Raw genomic sequence first — 17,233 nt, forward strand, 5'->3', positions numbered from 1 at the left:
CGATGTGATATTTAAAAATATCTCTAGGCCTACCAAGACCACAAAATGGATTACAAATTATGCACATATGTGCATTATTAAAATGAGACTTTGGCACTAGGAACCAGAATGGAAGAAAGTTTATTTTCACTATGTGTGTATGTTCTCTGTTCCCTTCTCTCTCTCCCCTCCCTCCCTCTCTCGCTTCACTCTACTTCATTTTCTACCTGTCTCTCTCTTTCTCTCTCCAAAGACACTTAAGACAAATAATAGTGGTTACCTATGGGGGAAGGGGGATTGGGGGCTAGATAGACAAAAGGAAGACAAAAGTGAGAGTTAGACTTTATAGTGTTTAATTTTTATGCTTTTAATTTCTGAGCCATGCTAATGGATTACTCAGTCAAAAAGTTACATAAATTAAAATATGAATAACATTTAACTCTCATTTCACTAAAATACAGTTAACATTTCAGACAGCTATGCTCAAATACTTCAATAATGTCACACATATTTTAAAAAATAATCAAATCTGTTATAAAATTACATAAAAGCTAATCTTTTTTGTAACTCATTAATTATGAAACATAAATTATATAGATATATGGCCAGAAAACAAACATGGAAAAGGATCCATTTTATCATTTAAGTAGTTGTACAATGAAATCATTTCACACCCAAAACCAGCTGGAACTCAGAAACTATTGTTATACAGGAAATTTCTCTAATTTTTCTAAAATGTCATAATAACAAACACCATAATATCCAGAAACAAATTACCAAACCCCTTCCTTCCAATTATTCTTTCTAAGTGTTCAGAGAACACAAAATTTCTCACAGAGCTAAACAACCACTGACAAGCGTAAGCTTGAAAAAATGAGAAAAAAATCTCATTATCACAAATTTCTTTTAATAATAAGTATATTTACAGCTCCAGAAAATGCAAAACCTACTTCCCACCATTTCTTGAGATGTCTTCACTGCCCAATAATGCCCTAATTCCCTAAATAATTTTCCCAGCCACTCAAAATTTTAGAGGCTGATGAAGCATGATAATCATGATCTGAGCAGCCCAAAGTGGGTCTGTACTCACACATTTTCCTCTAATGCACACCTAAGCCTGCTCTCTATTCTCTGTTTTGAGCTTACTCCCATGAGCCCCTGGGGATAAATAAGGATATATGTCCCAAATGAACATCCTTCATAACATTTCACACTGAGAACTGGTCTTCCAACAAAACTATATTAAATTTGACAAAGAAAGCTCTGTCAAAGTAGAAGCTAAGTGTGAGAGTGGAACATAAAAGAGTGATGCTTGAAGTCTCTGTCTCCCTCATCTCATCAATCCAGTAACCTCTGCCCATTGCCCCTTGTCATTGCCATATTCCGGGTTCCATAACTCACCCTGCCCACAACACACGCATAGAGCCCCAATACCAAATATACATACATATTGTATATATACCTCTATTCACCACACAGGCTTTTAAGAAAGGTATAAGGACAGTGAATGAAAATAGAATGCCCAGCATCTTTTGATTTGAACAATCACAGGAAAGAATTCTGAACAATCACAATCACTGAAAAAATGAGGTTGGGGCACACCAGAAAGAAGACAGCCAGATAAGGGAAAGCCTAAATTCTGTGTATAAATTTAGCCCAAATCCTAAGCAGATCCAAAACAGCGCAGCTAAGGCTAAAAGAATGGAACTGAGATTTGAGATGTCCTCAACAGTCAGAGTTGATTGGGCCCAACCAAATTAACTGCTCCTAACTTAATCAATTAATTTTCAAAAACACTCTGGAGGAATATACCAGAATCCCAAATCGCCATAAGATAACATTCTCAATATTTAGGAAATAATAAAAAACTTTACTGAACATGTGAGGAAACTGAAAAAAAAGTGTCATGTTCTCAAGAAAAAAAAGCCCAACTGTGAGATAACTCAGATTTTAAAATTGGCAGATAAGGATTTTAAAGTGGATATTATAGTTATGCTCTATGAGACAGATAAAAATCCTCTCATAATGAATGAAAAAATAGCAAATCCAAGATATGAAACAGATACTATTTAAAAACATAAATTCTAGAACTAAAATAAACAATATCAGAAATAATTCACTGAATATACTTAGCTATCTTTAAGAGGTATACTTGAAATATAAAAGGACATAGGTTGGAAATAAATGGATGGAAAAAGATGTACCCTGCAAAAACTAGTCAAAATAAAGCTAGATTAGCTTTATCAGCAGTTTTCAACCTTTCACCTCATGCACACACAAACTAATTACTAAACTGTGGCATAACAAAAACTATATTTTTTGCCAATCTGAGAAAAAAATAGGTTTAATTTTGATTCATTCACATTGGATGGTTATTGTTGTGTTGGCTATTACCCTTTTTATATTTGACAATCTAAGTGAAAAGAAGTCAGTGCCTCTGACTAAATAGTCAGATATTACATGTTTTAAAAATTCTTACAGCACACTGCTTGAAAATCACTGAGCTATATAAATATCAAACAAAGTAGCTTTCAGAACAAGAAATATTACCAGAAATAATAAGGAACACTTCTTAATGATAAAAGGGCAATTCCTCAAGGAGAAATAAAAATCATAAATGTGTGAGTATCTAATAACAGAGCTTCAGATTACATGATAATAAAACCAAACAAAGTTAAATGGAGAAAAGATAATTCCACAATCATAGTTGGAGATTTTTAACACTCCATTTTCAGCATTTGGTAAAACAAGACAAAAAATTAAGTAGAGAGGCAGACATGTGAGCAACACTTTCAAAGACTTTGACTTCATAAATATTTGTAGAACACTACACCCAACAACTACAGAATGCACCTTCTTTTCAAGTTTACCAACATGGACCATACACTGTGTCATAAAACTAGTGTCACTAAATTTAAAAAGACTGAGATAATATGTTCTCTGTCCACAATGGAACTGAATTAGAAATGAATATTTAGAAAACCTCCAAAATACCTAGAAATTATAAAGCATACTTCTAAACAATCCACTATCAAAGAAGAAATCACAAGGGAAATTAGAAAATATTTCAAATTAAGTGATAACAAAGTATATCAAAATGAGTGAACTACAGCTAAAACATACTTAGAGGGCAATTTATAACATTAAGTACTTATAGTAGAAATGTCTTAATCAAAAAGTTAGAGAATAAAGAACTAAGTAAAGCCAAAGGAAGAAAAAGGGGGGAAAAGGAGCAGAAACCATAGTATCTACATAGTATATGCATGACGATGGCATGAATATCTGCCAGAGGACCACCATAATGAAATTGTGAAGGCACTGAACCCAAGGTCAACTCCCTAGGTGAACAGCATCTAAACTGGGTAGTACACAGCTCACTCAGTGATACCTGGAGACCTTGTGGGGTATTCAAAAAACTGTAACCAGAAAGTTTCAATATTACATGGTAGAAAAGAAAACTAGATATTTAATTGGGACATATGAATTCATTTCCCTGTATAATTATAAAATAGTAGTATGTTATTCTAGCCACCTCATTAACCATCTCTAAGTCACCATGTATTTATCTGTAATACCTGTGTTTCTACAGCATCCTAGATGTTTCAAAACTCTCAAAATATAAGGGTAATGTCAAAAGTTTCCCATAACAACACATTAATAAACAAAATGTCTCATGTCCAAGTTTATCTTTTAACTATAACAATGAGACAAGATGATAGCAATGTTCTCTATTCAGTATTATAAAAGAAAAACACATTTAATGGCAAGTTTAAACAAGATGCATTGTTTTCTTACTATTTTCAAATGTGAACTTCATGGCTCCTTCCTTACCTGATTTGTGTTTCAAATTTGTGGTCGTCCCATCAAATTCAGATTTATCAATTTCCCATGCAAGAGGTAGCTTGCCCAGACTATTGGACAAGTTTTCCAAGCTATTTTCCTCATTGTAGATGATCTCTGATGTACTAGTAGGGATACCAATGTATCTTGATGAATTATTTCCAGCAGATAAAGAGGTACTATCAGGGAGGCAAGAAGAGTGGGATGGATTTGGAGTTTTATAGATTGAGGTTGCCTGGTTGAGAAAGGCATAGTCTGAACAGATGGCATAAATTTTCTCCCGTGTATGGGTCACTGGACAGCTCCATGGATAATGACCATCTCCTTTGGGACCCAAGGGTGCCCCTGAGGCATGTGTGCAGAAAGACTGTACAGCATCTTGTAGTTTCCCATCAGGAGACTTTCTCTCAGATTTGTGCTCACCATTTCCAGAATCATGTGCCCTTTCTGCTTCTGCAATGTTAGGCATCGAATGCAACTATAAAAGTTCTACTGGGAGGAGGAAGTTGTAACTCTGTTTCTTGAAAAACTGTGACAAGTGTTTATAGCATTCTACAAAAACTTGAGAGCTGCAAAATGGGTTCCTAAGAAAAGAGGGAGGAGAGAGATCAACAATCCACTAGACACTACAAACATCCCTAAAACAAATGTACCAAGTGTCATATGCTTTCATTCAGTAAGCATTTACTTTCCAATGACTATATGCCTAGTTATAATCATTGACCATCTGCCCAATTAAAGAAATTATTTTAAAATTATGCATTGGAATTAAAAAGACAAATGGCTCAATTAAAAATTTGCAAAGTATATGAATACTCTCTTTTCCAAATATGATATGGAAATGGCCAGGAAGTGCAAGACAAGCTCAGCATGAGTAACTATCACAGAAATGCAAACCAAAACCACAGTGAGATACCACCTGACACCCAACAGTATGACTATACTCAAAAAGACAGAAAATAATGATTGTCAAGGATGTGGAGAAATTGGAACCCTCATTCATTGCTAGTGGAAGTGCAAAATGGTCCAGTCACTTTGGAAAAAAGTTCTTTAAATATTTACATAGAGTTACCATATGATCCAGCAATTTCACTACTAGGTATATATCCAAGAAATGAAAACATATGTCTATACAAATGTTTATAGCAGCATTATTCATAACAGCCAGAAAGTGAAAACAACCTGAACACATCAATTAATAAATGAATAAATAAAACGTAGTATACCTATACTATGGAATATTATTAAGCAATAAAACTAAATGAAGTGATGAACCTTGCTACAACATGGATGAACCTTGAAAGCGTTATGCTAAGTGAATGAAGCCACTCACAAAGGAGCAGAGAGTGCATGATTGCATTTATATGAAGTGTCCACAATAAGTAAATCCATTCAAAGAGACAAAAAGCAGAGTAGTGGTTACCAAGGGATGGAGGGTAAGAAAAGTTAGGGGTAATGAGGTTTCTTTTTGAAGCAAGGAAAATATTCTATAATTGTGGTGATTAATGCCTTTGTGAATACAGTAAAAGCAACATAATTGTACACTTTAAATGGCTGAAGTGTATGATTTGTGAATCGTATCTCGATAAAGCTGTCTAGAAAAATAAGGCACTAGCAAGGTTATTTAAAAAACCAATAGGCAAAAAGGACACATGATGAATAATAAGCATGTACTTAAATCAACAATAATGACAGAATTAAATATTCTTAAATGAAGTAGTCTTGATTTTTTATTTTATTTTTTATTTCTTACTACATCCTTTAGTCCTTTTAAAAACTTTTATTGCATTTATTGGGTGACATTGGTTAATAAAATTATATAGGATTCAGTTGTATGATTCTATAATACATCATCTGTGTATTGTATTGAGTGTTCACCACCCCAAGTCAAGTCTCCTTCCATCACCATTTATCCCCCATACCCTCTTCTACATTCCCCCCCAACCCCCTTTCCCTCCGGTACTTACCATACTATTAACCTTGTCTTTGAGTTTTCTTTTTTCTTTGCTTTTAATACCTTCACCTTTTTCACCCAGCACCCCCCCCAAACCTCTCCCTTCTGGCAGTTGTCAGTCTGTTCTCTGTAACTATGAGCCTATTTTTATTTTGTTTGTTAGTTTATTTTGTTCACTAGATTCCACATATAAGTGAAGTCATATAGTACTTGTCCTTCTATGACTGGCTTATTTCACTTAGCATAATACTCTCCAGGTCCATCCATGCTGTCACATTGAGTCCCTTCTCTTTTACAAGCATATGATATTCCATTGTGTAAATGTACACTGCTTTTTTATCCACTCACCTACTAATGGGCACTTGGTTTCCTTCCAAATCTTATCTATTGTAAATAATGTTGCAATGAACACCGGGGTTCATATATTCTTTTGAATTAGTTTTGGGTTTCTTCAGATATATTCCCAGAAGTGGAATTCCTGGATCACAAGGCAGTTCCATTTTTAATTTTCTGAGGTAACTCCATACTGCTTTCCCTAGTGGCTGCACAAATCTGCATTCCAACCAAGAGTGCACGAGAGTTCCCTTTTCTACATATCCTCACCAAAACTTATTGTTTATTTATCGATGATAGTCATTCTGATATGTGTGAGGTTATATCTCATTGTGGTTTTAATTTGCATCTCTCTGATGGCTAGTGATGGTGAGCATTTTTTCATGTATCTATGGGCCACCTGTATGTCCTCTTTGTAGAAGTGTCTATTCAGGTCCTGTGCCCATTTTTTAATTGGACTGTATTTGGAGGCTTGTTGTTTACTTCTTTATAAATTTTGGATTATTAACCTCTTATCAGATGTATCATTGGTGAAAATGTTATCCCGTTCGGGGGTTCTCTATTCATTTTGTTGATGGTTGTTTTTGCTGTGCAAAAGCTTTTTAGTTAGATGCAGTCCAATTTGTTTGTTTTTTTTTCTTTTGTTTCCCTTGCCTAAGGAAATATATCATAAAAGAACATTGCTACAAAAATGTCTTGAGATTTTACTGCCTATATTTTCTTCTAGGATTTTCATGGGTTTTAGTTAAACATTTAATCTTTAATCCATTTTGAGTTTATTCTTGTATATGCCATAAGAAAGTAGTCTAGTTTCATTTTTACAGATACATGTCTAATTTTTCCAACACCATTTATTGGGTAGACTGTCTTTACCCTATTGTGAGTTCTTGCCTCCTTGGTCTAATACTAAATGACCATAAATGTGAGGGTTTATTGCTAAAATCTCTTTTCTGTTCCAGAAATCTATATGTCTGTTTTTATGCCAATGCTGTTTTGAATACTACATCTTGTAATATACTTTGATATAAGTAGCGTGATTCCTCTAACTTCGTTCTTCTTTCTCAGGATGGCTGTGGCTATTCAGGGTATTTTGTTGTTCCATATAAATTTTTGGAATATTTTTCTAGTTCTGTAAAATACATCCTTGGTATCATGATAAAAATTGCACTGAAATCTATAGATTACTTTGGGTAGTATATGCATTTTAATAATGTTAAGTCTTCCTATCCATGAACATGGTTTATGCTTCCACTTATTTGTAGCTTCTTCGGTTTCTTTCTTTGGTGTGTTATAATTTTCCAGCTACAGGTCTTCTACATCCTTGGTTACAATTATTCTAGGTATTTTTATGGCATTTTAAATAGGATTGGTTTCTCAGTTCCTCTTTCTGATAGCTCATTAGTGGTGTACAAAAATGCAACTGATTTCTGGATATTTATTTTATATCCTGCTCCTTTACTGTATTTGAGTACCAGTAGTTATTTGGTGGAATTCTCTATACACAGTATTATGTCATCTGCAAATAATGGCAGCTTTACTTCTTCCTTTCCAATATGGATGCCTTTTATTTCTTTTTCTTGTCTAGTTGCTGTGGCTAGTTCTATGTTGAATAAGAGTGGGGAAGGAGGATATCCCTGTCTTGTTCCCAATCTCAAGGGAAATGCTTGTAGTTTTTCCCATTGAGTATGATGGTGGCTGTGGGTTTGTCATATAAGGCCTTTATTATGTTGAGGTATATTCCCTCTATTCCCACTATGCTGAGAGTTTTTATCACAAAATTGTGCTAGATTTTATGAAATGCTTTTTATATATCTATTGATATGACCATGTGGTATTTATCCTTCATGTTTTTTATGTGATGTGTCACACTTACTGATTTGCAAATATTGCACCAACCTTGTAGCCCAGAAATATATCCCCTTTGATCATGGTGTATGATCTCTTTAATGTATTGCTGGATTCAATCCGCTAATATTTTGTTCAGGATTTTAGCATCTATGTTCATCAGGAATATTGGCATATAATTTCTTTCTTTGGAATGTTTTTATCTGATTTTGGAATTAAGTTAATGCTAGCCTTGTAAAATGAGCTTGGGATGCTTCCCTCCTCTTGAATTTTTTTAGTAGTTTGAGGATAGGTGTTATTTGAATGTTTGGTAAAATTCACCTGTGAAGTCATCTGATGCAGGACTTTTGTATTTTGGGAGTATTTTGATTACTGCTTCAATATCATTAGTTGAAGTCTGTCTATTCAGATTTTCTGAAACTTCCTGATTCAGTTTTAAGATTGTATGTTTCTAGGAATTTATCCATTTCATTCAGATTGTCCAATTTCTTGGCATATATCCGTTCATAATTATTCTTACAACCCTTTGTATTTCTGTGGTGTCAGTTTTTACCTCACCTCTTTCAATTCTGACTTACTTATTTTAGTCTTGTTTTTTTCTTGAGTCTGGTTAAGGCTTGTCAATCTAGTTTTTCTTTTCAAAAAACCAGCTCTTGGTTTCATCGATCTGTTGTATTGTTTTTTAGGCACTGTTTATGTCTGCAGTGATCTTTATTATTTCCTTTCCTCTACTCACTTTAGGTTTTGTTTGTTTGTCTTTTTCTAGTTCCTTTAATTGGAGAGTTAGATTGTTTATCTGAGATTTTTCTTGTTTCTTGAGGTAGATCCTTAACATATGAATTTCTCTCTAAGGGCTATTTTCACTGTGTCCCATAGATTTGGGGTTGTTTTGTCTCATTTTTGTTTGTTGCAAAATACAACATCTTTTGATTTCTTTTTTGACCTCATTGTTAACCAATTCACTGTTTAGAAACATGTGTTTTAGCCTCCATGTCTTTGTGTGTTTTTCTTATGATTGATGTCCTGTTCGATACCATTCTGTTCAGAGAACATGCTTGATTAGATTTCAGTCTTCTTAAATTTATTGAACCTTGTTTTGTGGCCTAATATGTGGTCTATCCCAGAATATGTTCCATATGCAATCAAAAAGAATGTATATTCTGCTGCATTAGGATGAATTGCTCTGAAGATATTAATTAAATCCATCTGATATAATGAGTCATTTAAGGCTGTTGTTTCCTTATTGATTTTCTACCTAGAAGATCTACCCATTGATGTTAATGGGGTGTTAAAAGCCCCTACTATAACTGTATTGTTGTCAATCTCTTCCTTTATATCCATCAAGATTTGCTTTATATATTTAGGTGCTCCTATGTTGGGTGCATAGATGTTTACAAGGGTTATATCCTCTTATTGGATTGCTCCCTTTATCATTATGCAGTGTCCTTCTTTGTCTATTATAGCCTTAGACGTAAAGTCTATTTTGTTGTCATAAGTACTGCTACACCAGCTTTTTTTTTCCTTTCCATTTGCATGAAATATCTCTGTCCATTCCTTTACTTTCAGTATGTATGTTTTATTCTAAGGTAGGACTCTTATAGACAGCATTTATAGGGGTCTTGTTTTCTTATCTATAATGCTACCCAATGTTTTTTGATTGGAGCATTTAAGCCATTTACAGTTAAAGTGATTATTGATAGGTATGTATTCATTGCCATTTTACTCTTTTAACTGTGTCCTTGTTTTCTCCTTCTCTTTCTCCTTCACCTTTTTCTTCTTCAAGAAGGCTCTTTAACATTTTTCACTATACTGGTTTAGTGGTAGTGAATCCCTTTAGCTTTTTCTTATCTGGAAAGCTCTTTTACTTCTTCAATTTTAAATTATAGTGTTGCAGAGTAAAGTAGTCTCGGTTGTAGGTTCTTGCTTCTCATCATTTTGAATATTTCACGCCACTGCCTTCTGGCCTGAAATGTTTCTGTTAGGAAATAAGCTGTCAGTATTATGGGAGCTCCCTTGTAGGTAACTGTCTTTCTCTTAATGCTTTTAAGATTATCTTTTTCTTTAACCTTTCCCATTTTAATTATGATATGTGTTGGTGTGGACCTCTTTGGGTCCATCTTTTTTGGGACTCTCTGTGCTCCCTGGACTTGCATGACTTTTTTCTTCACCAGGTAGTGAAGTTTTTGGTAATTATTTCTTGAAATAGGTTCTCAATTCCTTGTTGTCTCTTCTTCTTCTGGTATCGCTATGATGCAGATGTTGTTATGCTTCGTGCTGTTCCAAAGGTCCCTTAAACTATCTCATTTTTTTTTTATTTTTGCTGCTCTGATTGTATGTTTCCTGTTACTTTGTCTTCCAAATCACTGATTTAATCCTTTGCTTCAAGCAACCTATTGTCTATTCCTTCTAATATATTTTACATTTCAGATATTGTATTCTGCATCTCTGAATATTTACTTTTTATTGTTTCTATGTCCTTTATGCTTGCTCTTGCTTTGTTGAAGTTCTCAATAAGTTCCTTAAGCATCCTTATAACCATTTTTTTAAACTCTGTATCAGGTAAATTGCTTGCCTCCATTTCATTTAGCTCTTTTTCTGGAGTTTTCTCCTGTTCTTTCATTTGGGGCATACTTTTTGTCTCCGCATTTTCGGTGCCTCCCTGTGTTTGTTTCTATGTACTAGGTAGATCTGCTATGGCTCCTCATCTTGGTATAATGGCCTTATGCAGTAGGGGTCCTATGGGACCCAGTGGCAGTTTCCTTGATTACCTGGCCTGGGTGCCCTAGGAACATCCCTCTTGTGGGTTTTGTGGGTTACAAAAGGAGGGTTCCTTTTGTAATTGAGTCTCGATTTCTATTGGCGTGTTTGTGCATTGGGTAAAGCCTGACCTACTCTGAGACAATCTTTACTTTGGTGTACAATCTGCTGTGCAGGTGCTGACCATATAAAGTAGAATTCACCTCAGTCATGCTTGGTGCCTGCTGAGATCTCCCTTTGGATATGCTGTTTGTCAAACTAATTATATGCTGCTCTGATGTTGACCACTCGGTCTGAAGTTGGCCACTCGGTGTTATTTATGATGCCTCTTTGGAGGTACCCTGGTTCAGGCCAATGTCAGACACTGCCTGTGACTAGCCCTGGACAACCTATTTGGAGCTACAAAGTGGCCCACAGTTTGTGGCTGCCTCTGCTGAGCCTGGGTGTTCTCAGGATGGACTAAGCTGCACACCACAGCTAGCTTTTATCAGCACCAGGTCCAGGGCCAGGTCAGCAAAAGTCTCAAGGCACCCCAAGATCCACCTCTACCTGCTCCTGCCTTCCAGCTGCCTGTTAGGCTGAGTCACTGAAAGAGCCTCTGGAGGGACTCGAGTTGCATGAGGTAGGTTCTCAGTGCGTCACCAGGTAGGGGTGAGTAGTGTTCATCAGATCAAAACAGGTTCATTCTTGGTTGGGTCTGAGGCCTCTCAGCTAATGTCACATCGAGAGTATATAAATCTAACTGCCACCCGCTGGGTGCTTGCAGACCTTTGTGGTGGGACGGGGTCTCAGGGAGTCATCAGGATGAGGCCAGCAGAGATTATGAGGCCCAAACAGACCAAGATTTGGCTATGTGAAAGTTCAGAAGGCAGAGACCAAGGCTCTGCATTGTTTGGGTATGCAAGGAGAAAATGGCCCCTTTCCTAGAGCCACACAACTCAGACTGTCCCAGATTATACCAGGAGCCCGATGTCAGTAGGATAGGGCTGCCAGAAGTCAGAAGGATGAGGCTAGTGGATCTCCTGTGAGAGGGAGGCACCAGTTAGGTTCCTGGGAAAGTGGCAGGAATGGCCCCCCACTCCAAACCCTGAAAACTCAGTCACCAACACCCCCTGAGTCTGCCCAGACCTCTATACCCCAGCCCAGGTAGCTGACTCCTCAGCAGGGTGCAAGCTCTGCAGGGTGGAGCTACAGGGTGTCTAGAAACTGGGTTTTTTTTCTTTGCCTCAGGCTGATGCCATATGGAGGGGAATGCTTCACCCAAGAAAGATGGTGTCTGTAGTGTGCAATGGTCACCCAACACAGGCATCCTGGTGGCTGTCCGTTCAGCTCTCTCACCAGAGCCACAAACCCTGGTTTCTCCATGTGACTTTAGTCTACTCTATCCTCTCGTGAGTGGCTGTGAACAAGATTTTGTGAGTTGGCCCTTGAAGAGGGCACCGGTGTTTCCAGCAGACTTCCATCTCTCCCTGGCAGACAGAATCCCTGCTGATTTTCACAGCCAGATATTATGTGGGAGCCTCTTCCTGGCTCTGGTGCCCTGGGTTCGGGAGCCCCGCTTGGGGTTGAGACTGAATGCTTCTCAGGGGGAACCTTTACAGCTGAGATATCCCTCCAGAACCTCAGCTGCCTTTCATGGGAGTGGGGCCAGCCTTTTTCTCATCTTCCAACCAAATTCGATGTGGCTTCTTTTATAAATTCCGGGTTATAAGGCTTCTCTTCAATTAGTCTTCAGGTGGTTATTAAGGTTGATTGCTCTATATTTTAGTCATAATTCCAGTTTGGTCCTGGGAAGAGATGAGTGTAATATCCACCTATCCCACTGCCATATTGTATCTCCCCAGAATTTAAATTTTTTAAGTATATGTCAACTGAAAAAAAACAAGGTCAAATCCATGTCATCACCAAACCTCTGATCATTCTCAGTAAAAACTAAATTTCAAGTCTAAACTGATTCTTTTAGGGAAGAAAAAGGAGAAAAGTTTAAATAGCAACTGAGAGCATCAAGAAAGCTGCAAATTTATACCAAAGGAAGACCCGAGTGAATGAAACCATTACAGCTGGTGTAGGAGGCAACCTGATGTAGGTGCCAGAGCAGAGCACGCCCACTTCACAGGGCTTTAGTGAAGGAGCAGCAAACTGGATACCAGTTGGACATTTACTGTTAATATCTCTGCCTATTTCCTTACTTAAAAATTAGAAATTAAAATACCTTCCACAGATTACAGGAAAATTATTATATAAAATCCATCATACAAATACTAAATGACAAAACCTATGACTAAGATGATAAGAAAAAGAGCTGATTGCCCTGAGTTTGTGAGGAGAAATTAATGAAGGTACTGCATGTCCTCCATGTAATTTAAGGAAACAGTTCCCATACCAGGAGGACTCCACATATCCTAGAAAAATTCCATTTCCTTTATTTTTCCTTTAATGAATGCTTAAATGCCCTTTATTTAAACCTTCATGTAATTTGTACAGAGTTTACAGATAATTGCAGGAAGGTCTGTTTGGCAGCAGCTTCAGCAACAAAGATGAAAACTTTGATGGTTTCAAAACTTTACTGTTTTGGTTTTTTTTTTTGGCCAAGAAATCCTAGGAATAGGTGTAGTGGATCTCTAGACAGCAATCTGTTATGCTTTCTCTATCCTTTTTCCTCAACTCCTGGCATGATATTGACAGTAGAGAAAGATGCAAGAGAAGGCGAGTACCTGAAGTTGTGCAGACCGAACTGATTTTCTGAGGAATTGGTTTCTCTGACTCTTACTACATGTCCTACAGCAGCATTTTCTACTTTTTATCTCTAATCCTCATGCCTCTCTCTAAAAGACATAGTGTGGACAGAGGTGTTATTTGTAGCATTGGTGTTGTGTGGGTGGGTTGTAGCAGGATGAGGCATGAAAGGGAAAAGCATATGGTCATGATAAAGCACAATTAGCAAAAGGTGCAGAAGTTGGTCTGGTGGAGAAGACAGAAATGTTCTAGGCGCTGCCTTTGTTATCTGTTCATCTCAAGCTTAGCTTCCACTTTGCCAAAGCTTCCTTCCTCAGACTGAATGGAATTTTACCTGTGGGACCAGCCCCCTGTGTGGCAATGTTGGAATTCCATTAAAAATGGTGATTTGGAACCTATATAGGAAAATGTACATATCAAAAACATATGCAAAGGGAAATTACTACATATGCACGTAAAAGGGGCAGAGCTTCTGGAAGCTAAAGACAGGAAAGAACATAGCAGTTGATTAATAAAAAATTTAAGGGTCTAGTTTTGTTGTTTCTGTTTTGGGTTTGATTGCTTTTAAATAGTGATCAATGATGAAAAACAATGCCTTTGGTTGCACTTTTACCAATATGTAAATAGCAAAGATCATCAACATAAAAGCAATTTTATACTGATCATCAATAAAAGCCAAGAGTAAATTTAGAGTGGTTTGCAAACTTTCTCAATGAACCGCTGCTTATAGAAATTTGTCTTGAAAAACTGTAATATTTATAGATTTTACCACACATTATTGTTCTCAGGCTTTCAAACAAATGAACTAAGCACAGATTATTACTGACAACAGAGTCATCATAGATGCCAATTACTGTATTCTATTGTAATTATAGCCTCGGGAGATAGTGAAATACAGAGAGGCAATTTGTACCTCTACTACAGAGCCCACAGCTTTCAGTTTTCTCATACCTTATATCTGCTTTTGCCCCTACTTTTACAAACCATTCCCAATTTAATTCCCGTTCCTGGCCCCCACTACCCCCATGAGTTGGCATTTCTAATCTGAACTGTGCATAGATATTAGAAATTAAAATATATATCACAAAACTCCTCTGCCTAAAACACTCTGTTAGAAACAAAAGCTGACTCCTGATCTAATCATCCTCCCTCTACCCCTTCCTCTCTGCACTATCTCCACACTGAACAACTTTCCATTTTCTGAATGTTATTTATTCTCAATAACCCTCCTTCATTTAGTCAATTTCCATTTATCCTTCCAATATCCTTCAAATGTCACTTTCTGGGAGGGATGATTTCTTTGCTCCTCAGAATAGTCCAGGTCACCCTGTATATGCTATATGCTCAGGTACCTTTCTTTCACAGGTCTTTCCCAGGGTGCAATTTTACATTTATACATTTGGATTTATATGATGAATGTCTGCCTTTTGCAAGTCGTATTTTCCTGACTATTGTATTCCCATGACTCAGCATTTGTAGAAGTATCATCCACAAATACTTCTTTTTAAATACCTACACCATGGCAGGCATTACTGTAAACTCTGGCTTAAGAGCCTAGATTCCAGGAGGTCTGTCTTACCAGGAGTGGTCTTACTAATCAAGAGCTGGAGTTGTAGCCAGGGGACCTCTTCTTCTTCTACCTATTTCTCACCTGTGAGAATGAAAGTTCCCTAATCCAGCTAAGTGAGGCGATGCTATATTAACATTTACTAATAAGAATGATTGCAGGATGTAACACTCAAATTAAGGATTTACTTATAAGATCATAGCATAAGCAACAAAAGTATTGTTTACTTGTGTGCCAACAAAATTTCATAAAATGGCTAGCTCTAAAAGCACCGCTGCAGTAATTATTTGAACTGTTTTAAAAACTAAACGTTCCATTTGAAAGAATACTGACTGCCTAGGTTACACTCTTTTCCAATTACATTTTAAATCAGTATTTTTAAGAATCAAGTTTGCTGAGAAAACTAAACGTCTTAAAGAGGCTTTTCAGAAAAGCTTTCCACATAAGACAACTGTAAGGAAAACCACTGGAACAGAGGCAGGTAAGAGACTTATTAAGGGTGGAATGCTGGAAGGCCAGACCTGACACTTTTTAAGTCCCAGCGTGTCTGGTCTCAGTCCTCGGACCCTTTCCCTTGCCCTCCCCCCCAACCCCGATCCCTGCATCTCTTCCTCGATCACACTTGAACCCCTCTCGTGCTGCTGGCCCACAACGGATACCGGGTGTCTTCCCGAGTACAGGCCAGCATCAGGCCAGGAGCCGAGTTCCCACCGCCCTTTTCTGCAAGCTCGCTGCGCCCTGGGGAGGGACTCGGAGGCCGCGCAGTTGCACTGGGCTGAGCAGAATGTTGTGTCTGGAGGCAGCACCAGCCCAGAGTAAAAAGCTGTGCCCCTTACCCGCGCCCCTCCCGCCATCTCCCCAGCCCCGGTGGGTGTGGTCCTGAGGGCCCAGTGTCTGGTTCGCTCAAGGAAAGCAGGCCTCCTGGCCCCACCTCCCACCCTGCGTCCGCTGCGGAAAGCCAGAGTGTGCTGCCAGGCGGAAAGGGCAGAGGCTCCTTCACTTCCAAGGACGCTCTGGGTGCTCTAGGCATTTGGGTGGGTAGGGCTTGAACAGTTGTCTCAGATCCCCCTACTCCAGCTTTGGAACGCACAAGGTGATATCATTACTAGTAACAGATGCAAAAAAGTAAAAAGGAAAGCCCCGCCGTGGCCTCCCCGAGGCTTGATTTGGCTGGCGGAGCCACTGGCCTGTGTGGATTTCCGGACAGCTAGCAAGAGGGAGGGAGGAAAAGGAGAAGGCTCAGGGGCTGAACACGACTCCCTCCTCCTGGTGACCCTTCCGAATTGTAGTGGGCGTGCAGGGGCGAGGGGATGGCCAACTCGAGCTCCAACCGGAGCCCTGCCGAGCATGGCAGGGAGACTGGCTACAGGTATTAGCCACTGGTATACACGCCAGCACCTCCAAATCAAGCTTTGTTCCTGAGAAGACTCGTCCCTTGCCCCCCTAGCACTTCCCTCCATCATGCGGCCTGGCTCGCCACCCCCACTTTTTCCCTGGAGGACGAGCACCGACTCAGTGGCCTCCACTGAGATGACCACGGGGCTCTGGAGAGGCCATGGCCCTGGCGCTGTTGGCGCTGGCGCTGCCTAGAACTAGCAGGCCGCACCAGGCGGGTCAGCGGCGCCCGAGGGCCTAGCCCAAGACCCAGTGCGCAGGGCGCACAGCCACAGCCGCAGGCCGCCACTTAGATTCTTCCCACAGCCGGGAGTACCTCTAGCCTGTCCGGTGGAGTCGGGTCTGTCCGGTGGAGTCGGGTCGCAGCGGCCCAGCGAAACTGCTACAGCCGCATCACAGCTTCCAGTGGGCGGCCTACGAAGCTCCTCGGGTTCCTGGGGCTGGCGGCTCTCCTCCCATCGAAGAGTCAGAGAACAGCGCCCTGGACTGCTGTGCCCGGAGACCAATCGTCAGATATCATTGACGACACCTTCTTTTCATCAAGTTTTATTCCTGACCTCTGCACGTGCAGAGGATACCGTGACAATTTAAAGGAAAAACTCTTAGCTGTGACTCCAGACCCACGTGTCCTTTCATTGGACATCTAGTATTTATCTGTTCCCTGAAATCGGCAACCGCAAAGTAAATAAATGAGTGAGAGATGGTAAAAACCTGGCAGGATTTCCGCTAGTCCTGTCGCGAACTACATATCCCAGGAAGCCACGGCGCGAGGACACGTGTCCACTACTGCACCCACTAGGAGAAAGCCTTACTTAGCCGAGTCAGAT

General features: G+C 39.0%; 1 protein-coding gene across 4 annotated transcripts in view; it reads right to left on the minus strand.

The window, feature by feature from the left end:
* BIVM (basic, immunoglobulin-like variable motif containing) overlaps nt 1-17,150 on the minus strand; it is a 74,895-nt gene extending 57,745 nt beyond the window's left edge. For 2 of the 4 annotated variants that reach the window (XM_053916434.1, XM_045186599.2), the window contains exons 1-2: nt 16,723-17,150; nt 3,811-4,403 (exon numbers count right to left, since the gene is read on the minus strand). In XM_053916434.1, the coding sequence (XP_053772409.1) occupies nt 3,811-4,288 (478 nt within the window). In that variant the 5' untranslated portion in view covers nt 4,289-4,403; nt 16,723-17,150. The remainder of the gene's footprint in view (nt 1-3,810; nt 4,404-16,722) is intronic. The other 2 variants (XM_053916433.1, XM_045186601.2) reach the window with 1 other exon arrangement.
* Between the last annotated feature and the right edge of the window lie 83 nt (nt 17,151-17,233).

This window comes from Desmodus rotundus, chromosome 13, assembly GCF_022682495.2.
Source record: "Desmodus rotundus isolate HL8 chromosome 13, HLdesRot8A.1, whole genome shotgun sequence".
Classification (NCBI taxonomy): Eukaryota; Metazoa; Chordata; class Mammalia; order Chiroptera; family Phyllostomidae; genus Desmodus; species Desmodus rotundus.